We start from the raw sequence: 9,735 nt of genomic DNA, 5'->3' as shown, positions 1-9,735 counted from the left end.
AGAAATTGAGGCTAACACATAGTCGTCTTCTGGTCCCCAAATGAGACTGAAACACTTAAAGACTTATAGTCGGTCATAAAAAGAGATAAAGTATGATCTCACCTAGAAATGGATCATCTAAAAGGAGGTAGAGAAAAACTGTGAGTGCATGGGTGAGGGTTTTAATTAAAATGCTAAAGCTTTCATTAATGACCAAGGGAAAAAACCTAAAGTTGATTAGACACCTACATGTTTCAGCACAGCACTAGGAGCTTTACAGAGCTCATTTTATTTAAGTCCTAATTTAGAGCAAAGGAAACAGTCTCAGGGAAGGCAAGCTCACAGTTGGCTACTCAGTGTCTTTTATTTCTGCCTGTTTCTTGGCCCCAGAAAATGCTGTATTTTGACACAGAAAAAAACATTATAATGAGTGTGAAATCAAACACAATACTGGTTTTTGAGCTGAGGTTTAGTCATTTGGAGCCACATGGCTGTCCCAAGGCCCAGCCCCCAGGTCACATGCTTAAAGCTTCCAGGCGGTTCTCATCATGATGATGAAGTACACGTCAGTGTCAATGGATGCGCTCACACCGGCATAGTAGTTCATGAATTCCTCAGGGGTCACCTGCAGTGGAAAAGTTAGAAACGAATACGAAACTTTGCTTCTCACTCTATCAGTGGGGGCCCACCTTGTGCATCTGTAAATAGAAGAAAATAGAGGATTTCTTTCTGTGTGTGATCATGGCTGAGGAACTGATCTAAAACAAAAGAACGAGAGAAGTTGAGGAAGGTGTGAGAACAGCACCTAGAAAGAGAAAAAGGAAGTCTTGAAAGTTTCTAGGCCAACCTAAATGTAAAGTGACACATGGGTTTTCATCTTTTCTCTAAGGGTGGGAGCCCGCCAGTTCAGATAAGGGAGCCTGAAACTCAGAGTAAGAAGGAAGTGTGCTGTAAACTGTAGTTAATTTTATCTTTCTGTGACATGTCAGAAACAACATGTCATGTCCTTGTGTCAGGATAAGTGATGTTTTCCCTTTCCAAAAATGGAGTTCTGTCCTGCGGATAAAGAAACAGATTTCTAGTTAAACGCTCCTGGGGTGCATGTTTTTCTAACACATGAATAACTCATTCAAGGTCCAGGGTGAATAAAAAGCTTAACCCTGTTTCATGTCTCTCACCCATCCTGGCTTCTCTCCACTCTACACCCATGACCGTCTCTTTGAAATATTGACTAATGTGTTTATCTATTTTAGGACTTTGTAATACTTTCCTTTGGGGAAGAAGAAAAAACAGTTATTAGTATTATTTTTAACAGGTCTAGATAATATGTACATTTTAACCATGTTGGTTGACATGATCAGTTGGGAACATACCTATGCCTTACAAGAATCATAAGAGATGACTGACTCACTTGTCCTTTTTGCTGAAATCATAAGTGAATAGAAAAAAAGAAGTCATAGGATCCATAGTTCTCTCTCATACCACCCCTTCCCACTAAAACAAAAGGAAGAGCAGTAGGAAGAAAGTCATTTGAACTCAGCTCATAGTTGAACTGTAAATGCACATCCATAATACACGCATAGAGCCTCTGTTAAAATTAGGATCCCATTAGCATCCCTCCTTCTTGAACTTCTTTTTTTTTTTCACTAGCAATCAGACCAGCCTGTGTTCTATGAACTTTTTTATTCCTCTCCTCCTTTGAATTCCTGAGCCTCTGCTTTCCAATTCCCTCATTAAGGGATTATATTAAGTTTCGCACATCATTATTGCCCTCTCTCTATCTTTTCGATGCTGTGTGAGGTTCCAGGGAAATGTTTCTCAGTGTGGTCCACACTGCCTGCATCAGGACCACCTGGGACGTTTGTCAGAAGCCCAGGTCCCCAGGCTCTAACCCACACCTGCTGAATCAGAATCTCTGAAGCAAGTGGTTGTGGAATTTACTTTTATAAAATCTAAACATTCCAGTTAATTGTTGTGCACACTACAATAATTTAACTGGGAATATCAAAGATAATTAAGCTAAAGTCTTAGTCCTCAAAAAGATTGCAGGCTGGTGAGATACTCCAACAAAGTAAGTGGATAATTTTAATAGCAAATAGCAAGTAAAGTAAGAGAGTTGTACACGAGACATTGAGCCATTTTGACTGAGCACTTTACTGTGACAGTTTGAGGAATATTTTTTGCAGCTAATTATTTTTTAATTAAAAATTATCAAATTCCTAATATTTTTAGTTTGTTGTTTCTATTGTTTGTTGGTTGAGCAGGGGTGACAGCCATTGAGCGAGACGCCCTCTACAACCACTGTAATACTCTTGTCCCTAGCTTTTCTCTCCCACAAAAGTTGAAAAACACAAAACTTACTTTCCCAGACTCCCTTGCAGCTGCAGCTTGGGATGGCCAAGTGATAGAGTTCTCACCAATAAGATACAACAGAAATCTGAAATGAATTTCTAGGGAAGCCTTTGTTTGTCTGATGCAGGCTCTAGCCCTTTCTTCTTCCCTCCTTCTTCCTCATTTGTCCTGCTGCCTGAAACTCAGATGTGCTGCCTGAAGTTAGGCAACCATCTTGAGATCATGAAGGAAAGGCCAGGAAAATCACAAAGACCTCAGCTCTGCTCTCTTTAAGCCATTCAAGTGAGAACATCAAGTAGATATAAAATAAAACCTAATTTGTGTATTCCAATGTTTAATGAGATTTGTTATTTTGTGCAATTGAAACCAAACTCTAACTGAATCACCAATTGAGTGAGACTGGTATCATTACTCCCATCCTTCAATCCCAAGCTCCTTCAGTAGCACGGGGTGACCTGGAGTTGAGTTGGCTCTGATGGAGAATGGAGAAGGAATCCAGGATGGGCAAAAGATAAAGGAAGTTTAAAACCTCACTTGGAAGTTAGAGGATGTCAAGCCAGAGGTCAGAGCTAACATATTTGATCATTCCTGAAATTACTTTTAGCTAGATGTTTGCTTGTTTTCTGAGACTCAACTTATATTGGGAATGGCCTGAATCACAAATTTTCTAATCTCCCATAAATCCCTCATCATAGTAAATTGCTCATTAGCAATAATTACTATCCTTATTTATTTTATTTGACAGAAAACATGAGAAACTGGGCACTCCTACTTTTAGCAGGCCTCTTGCCTAAGCTACCTTTATGTGATAAGGTGTATATCATACATACAAGGGAAGGTCCCAGATGCGGGTAATGGAAGTCACAATTCAAAATCAGTTCCAAATTCATTACAGAAATCCTAAAACAAATCTAGGTTGCTATTAATACATAGACTCAGTAACATACCTAAAATATTTTCAATTATTTACAAATTTTTATATGAGATGGATGAGGCAATAGACTGATACTCTTTGAAGGGCTAAAGTCCTAAAAGACTTTTTTAAAATATGATGATTATAAAGTCATATACACACATGAAGAATTCAAAACTTAGATATTAAAAAATAAGTAGAAATCTCACCAAATTGGGGTGGGGTTTAGTGATAGAAAAGGGGTGAGGAAAGTCGTTTCACATGCTATTTGTTTCACATCTCCACCCAAATGTCTTCCAGCTGCTATGGGAATCCAGTGGGGTATTAGTGCAAGACCAAATTCCAAGACTGCTGCAAACTCCAGCAACCTTTGTTGGTATTTGAGAGTTTCGCCTAGATTACCAAGTTTGAACATTATCCTTAACCATGCTAAATTTTTGGCATTATTTTAAATTTTGTCTTATATGGAATGTTTTTAACCATAAAGGTGCACACTGTCTTCAAGCACAGCTATGCTTCATTACAAGAAATCTTAAGATGCAAAATAATTCAATTTGCAAGGGGTAAATTAGAGGCTATTCTTCTCATAAAAGTATTTACCAGGGAGTTTCTATACATCAACAATTTCTCATGCATTTAAAATGCAATTCAATGTGCAAATGTTTCAATTATAAATCACTTTTCAGAAACATTTTTATTATGTCTATTAAAGGAGATGTCCCTGTTATGCCCTTAGCAAATGCCCAGTTGATATGTGCTCAAAAAATGTTGCCCAGATTCATTACTGTGCTAATAGGGGTCCATATGTGTATTATATTTTATAATTTTTAAAGTCATTTCTGAATCTTTTAGAGCTGAGGATCACAAATATGAGTGAGTATAAGAGTCATCTGATACATATTAAAATGTAAATCCTTGGACACTACCCTCCAAAAAATCAGATAATGTTGTTCTGCTGTACAGCTAGCAGTCTGCATTATCAATAAATACTCCCTGATGATGATTACGAGCATCCAGCGTTGAGTATCAGTACAGGGCCTGTAACATTCAGATGACATCAAGTGCTGTAACTGCTAAAAACCTCAATAACCTTCATGAGCTTTTGAGAGCTTAATGTGGCTTCTTAAGATAAATATCAAAAGGGATGATGTGCAGACTTGAATCAGCCGAATCACAACTGGCTATTTTGACTTTTGTTAGAGAAAAGAGTAGCTGAGGTTTCCCCCGGCAATGAGGAGGAACCACCTGCAGACACACTCTGGGATCCACAATGGGGCGGGCTAATTTGGGGAAATGGCAGTTGGCTATTTTTCCATTGACATCTCAGTGATCAAAGGCCAGAAATACTGGTAGAAAACATATAGTTTTTTTTTTTCCCTAAGGTTTTTCCTGCCCTACTGAATTTCAGCCTTTTGAAAACCTGTATCCACAATCCTCAGCCTGAAATAGAGGCTATGCTCCATCCCTGACTGGAAAATGTCAGCAGGAAGGACAGAAAGGTCACCTTCCTATCCCTTACCCCTTGCTAATGAAACTCATCATGAAGTTTCATTTACAAAGTTAGAGGAAATTACCTTCAAAAGAGGAAGGTTTATCTGTTCTTCCCTTAACCACCCTTTTCTTGTCCACTGGCCCATTAATCTTTTCCTGTACTATAAAAAGCTTAAGAAGCAACGAACCCTGGGGTTGTGCTCTGACTGACTGTTACCAAAGGGACAACCCCCTTTCCTTATCACCAAAACCCTTAGGTCTCCTAACAACAGAACTGGCTCTGGGTTTTGTTTTGTTTTTCCTAAAAAGTCCATTTATGGCTGTTGATAGATGACATTTTCATCTCAGCCTAGACACAGTCATAGAGATACATAATTCTTTACCCTACCAAGCTATGCATTTGTAACTTGAAGATAAAAGTTAATGGAGATGAGGTGGGTGCTTTTGTTTTCATGTTCACTGCAGTTTAGAAATGTAAGTTAATTTCAAAGCACACTGAAGAAGAAATCAGAGTAAATTCTGTTATTTAGCATTCCCTTTACCAAAAACTACTTTTAAATGGCATCTCCACATAGCAAAGTGTGATGACAAATGAGGCCCATAAGGATGACTGTGAAGGCACTAAAACATCCTGAAAGACCTTGTAAAACTGTTCCCCAAAATTAAATTATGATCTCATTCCAAAGTTAAATATGTTTTATTATAGTCAGTTCACTGGAATGCAACTAGCTGAGTATAGTGAATATGATAACCATAAAATGGAGTGTTTAATCAAAACATCACATTCCCCAGATAACAGTTCATCAGCTTATCCCCTACCAACGTATTTCAGTATATGTCTGTGAATGTGTGCAGGCACATACATGCATTTTGTTACTTTAGTTTTCAAAGTAACCATTTTATTACCTTAGTTTCCCCTGGCAATAGGGAAGTTTCTAGGTGGTTCCTAGGGAAATAGTTTACTTCTATTTACAACAAATATGGTATCAATATGTTAAAATTTTTAAGATTTTGGACCTATTTCCCATTTACAATTTCAAATTAAAGAGAAGAAATTAATCCTAGATTGGGCTCTTACACTTACCAATCCATCTTTATCATAAGGTGAATCAAAGTTATCCAGAAATTTCCTAAACACTTGTTCCTCACTCCATTCCCCATTCTGGTACTTTGGGTGGTGTTTTGCATTATACACCTGACGAAGGTCTTCAATTGTTATAACTCCATCTCCAGTCTTGTCTAACTTTCTAAAAGCTTGCATGATTACCTCTTTTCTGGCTCTAGACATTGGAGGCTACAAAAACAGAATAATATATGCAGAGACATACATAAGCAAATGAGCTTTTTTTGTATCCTATGTGATAAATATCTTATTCCCCTCAATGATATGAAATAATATTTGTGCGCTATTATATAATAGGCACTACAATTGCTCCAAAAAATTCCTAAATCTGTGCACAGTCTTCTGCCCACTGCCCTCCCCATAGTGCACTAACAACTTCTAAAAATAAAATCTCAAAGTAGCCAACCCAAACCACGTGAAAGCCAAACTCAGCAGATACACTGATTAAGGGGGCCACTTACTCTTAATGTGAGAAGAAACTCATTGAAGTCTATTGTTCCATTTCCATCTTTATCAAACCTCTGGAAAAGCTCTTCTGCCTCTTCCTTTTCCATGACCACAGCATAATCATTTAAGCCTTTCATAAATTCTTTAAAATCAAGGGTTCGATTATTATCGTCATCCATAATTCTAAATACTCTGAAGAAAATACATGCAAAAATTAAGAAGAAATTTACAAAGAACAAGGTGTAAGTGTAAAGATTTGAAAAGAAATTCACACTCAAGGTTTTGTCAAATTAAAATACAAAAGTCTTAAATTCTTCTCTTCACCCTCCCTTCCAAAAATGGAGAGCCACTTCCCACCATGCACACACATACACACACAGAGTGTAATTCTAATTACATGACATGACATTGTGAAAAAAACAAAACTGTGGAGACAGTAAAAAGATAAAGGGAGAGGAAAGAGTTGAATTGGTGAAACATGGGATTTTTAGGTCAATGAAACTAGCCTTTATAATACTATGATGGTGGATATATGACATTGGCTGAAACCCATAGAACTTTACAGAACAAGGTGTCAACCTTAATGCATATGAATTTTTTTAAAATGATTTGGGAAGTCAGAAAATCACAGAAAGGAATGCAAACTGTGACAACAGAATTTCACTGTTTTATAAAAGAATGAAACATCCCAAAAAGGGATAAAGGGATAAGAGAGAAAGGTGCTGATTTAAGTACTTTGAAAATGAGTAGAGTCTGTAAGAACACAGGAACTGCACACAATTACTGCACTGTACAGTTGATAAAGTTGTTTCCCACAGAGATACAAGTTATCCATTCTGATACTGATGTACATGTATACCGAAGCTGAACCATCAAGTAAATGAATAACAAAGATGGAAACCAGTTTTCTTTAAGTGGGAGTGTGAATTTACAGATAAGATAGGAAAAGAGGCATGGATTAGAGTTGGAGACATAGTGTGAACTCACATTTAGTTTAATATAGACATAAATCATTACATATAAAAATATTTATACACAGGTTACTATACACACATATATTTCCTTATTTTGTCAGCTGAGAAGACCTAGAAACAACAACGCTCCAGTAACAATAAGCACATGTATAGCCGAGAGCATGAATATTCAAAATGAGACATTTTGTAGCACCAGAAAGAAAGGAAGTGCTAAAAAACAAATAGCACATTGATGGGAATAAGGGATATAGGAGCCAACTTAAAGAGCTCTCAAGGCCAAGGCTGGAACAGTTTAACCAATAAAACAACATTGGATTATAACCCAAAATGTAGAAAAGAAATCCCTGTATCCATATTCATTTAAATTAATGATAGAATAAATAAATGTGAGGAAAAGGACAAATTTCTTTTGCAGAAAAATTCCAAATAAGTTATGGATATAATCTGCTCTCAAGGAGGGAACACATATTCCCCACTCTCTAAGTGTGGGCTCTGAAAAGAAGTTTCCTTCCAAAGAATACTATATGGAGAAGGGAAGTAACTTTACACTGGAGAAGACTGACAAACACTGCCTCAATTAAGTGATCAGTGTCAACATCCACAGTAGTAAATCATGTTCATCACCACATCCTTGGTGTAATGTGATAAAAATGGTGCTTTGCATCTATGGTCCCTAAAACCAATAAGCCCAGTTTAATCGTGAAGAAAAAAAAATCAAAGAAATTCCAATAGGTGGGCATCCTATAAAATACTTGACCTATCACATTCATCAAAAACCAGGAAAGTCTAAGAAACTGTCATACCCAACAGGATCCTAAGGAAATATGACAAGTAAGTGTAAAGCAGAGTTCTGGATGGGATCCTGAAACAGAAAAGGACACTAGGTAAAAACTAAGAAAGTATGAATACATGATGGGCCTTAGTTAAAAATAATGTGTTGGTACTGGTTTTTAAAGTAGTCTATTTAAAAAATTAAAATGTTACGTTTTTAAGCTTTCATCTTTGCTAATAGACTCAAAGGTCCCAAAGTCTTCCCATTTCCCATTAAAGGAAAGCAGAAAATGTACGTAAGTACTTTGAAAACGCTATTTTTTTCAAAAATCATTAAAAAGTTAGAAAACAACAGATGCTGGAGAGGATGCAGAAAAATAAGAATTCTTTTACATTGTTGGTGGGAGTGTAAATTAGTTTAACCATTATGGAAGACAGTGTGGGAATTCCTCAAAGATCTAAAATCAAAAATATCATTTGACCCAACAATCCCATTACTGGGTATATACCCAAAGGATTATAAATCATTTTACTATAAAGACACATGCACATGTATGTTTATTGCAGCACTATTCACAATAGTAAAGACTTGGAATCAACTCAAATGCCCAGAGAGACTAGATAAAGAAACTGTGGCACATAGACACCACAGAATACTATGCAGCCATAAAAAAAAAAAAAAATGAGTTCATGCCCTTTGCAGGGACATGGATGAAGTTGGAAACCACCATTCTTAGCAAACTAACACAGGAACAGAAAACCAAACACTGCATATTCTCACTCATAAGTGGGAGCTGAACAATGAGAACACACGGGCACACAGAGGAGAACATCAAACACCAGGGCCTGTCTGAGGGTGGGGGTCTAGGGGAAGGAGAGCATTAGGAGAAATACTTAATGTGGATGATGGGTTGATGGGTGCAGCAAACCTCCATGGCACGTATATACCTATGTAACAAACCTGCATGTTCTGTGCATGTATCCTAGAACTTAAAATATAATAACAACAACAACAAAAAAAAATGGAAAGTTGGATTAATCAGAACCTGAAGACCTTAAATGTCCTAAAATGCTAAAGAGTTTGAACTTTATTAGCAAGTTATTTTTAAAGTTATTAAATGGTTGACTTGAAGTGACATTATCAAAATAATGAGAACTTTAGCAATGAATTGGAGGACTGAAAACTTAGAAGCAAAGGAACCAGTAAGAATACTATCATAAGAGTCCAGTGAAAAACGTTGAGCGTCTACACTTAAGCGATTGGAATGAAAATAAGAAAACAAAGTTTTCAAGATATTATAGAAATAAAGGAGTGAATACGGTGGGCTAATGATGAGAATTCTAAAGTTTTCAGCTCAAGGACCTGGAAGAGTTGTAATACCATTAAAACAGTAGGGGCTGCTGGGAAAGCTCTATTTGAAATATATATATATATATATTTTATTTGGATAGTAAGCCAACTACATAGAGATATTCACTGGTTAGTTGGTTAGTTAGCTAGTATCTTTCCTGATTAAAAAAAAATACATAAATTGTGAAATTAGTTTGGATCTCAGGAATGGGTATCTTGCCAAGAATTTAGCAAGGGGCCAGGGTAGAATGTGCTAACTCAACTGTAGCCAAGATGTCTGATAAATTAAGGATACTGGCAAAAGAATCTTGAGAATTTAGATACTAGAGAAGTA

General features: G+C 36.7%; 1 protein-coding gene across 2 annotated transcripts in view; it reads right to left on the bottom strand.

The window, feature by feature from the left end:
- Positions 1–324: 324 nt before the first annotated feature.
- Positions 325–9,735, bottom strand: part of CAPSL (calcyphosine like) — a 28,376-nt gene continuing 18,965 nt past the window's right edge. The window contains exons 3-5 of one of the 2 annotated variants that reach the window (XM_039469204.2): positions 6,320–6,497; positions 5,820–6,029; positions 325–604 (exon numbers count right to left, since the gene is read on the bottom strand). In XM_039469204.2, coding sequence (XP_039325138.1) covers positions 503–604; positions 5,820–6,029; positions 6,320–6,497 — 490 coding nt within the window. In that variant the 3' untranslated portion in view covers positions 325–502. Of the gene's footprint in view, positions 678–5,819; positions 6,030–6,319; positions 6,498–9,735 lie in introns of both variants that reach the window. The other variant, XM_039469212.2, reaches the window with a different exon arrangement.

This window comes from Saimiri boliviensis, chromosome 1, assembly GCF_048565385.1.
Source record: "Saimiri boliviensis isolate mSaiBol1 chromosome 1, mSaiBol1.pri, whole genome shotgun sequence".
Taxonomy (NCBI): domain Eukaryota; kingdom Metazoa; phylum Chordata; class Mammalia; order Primates; family Cebidae; genus Saimiri; species Saimiri boliviensis.
This window is presented reverse-complemented; position numbering and strand designations above follow the sequence as displayed.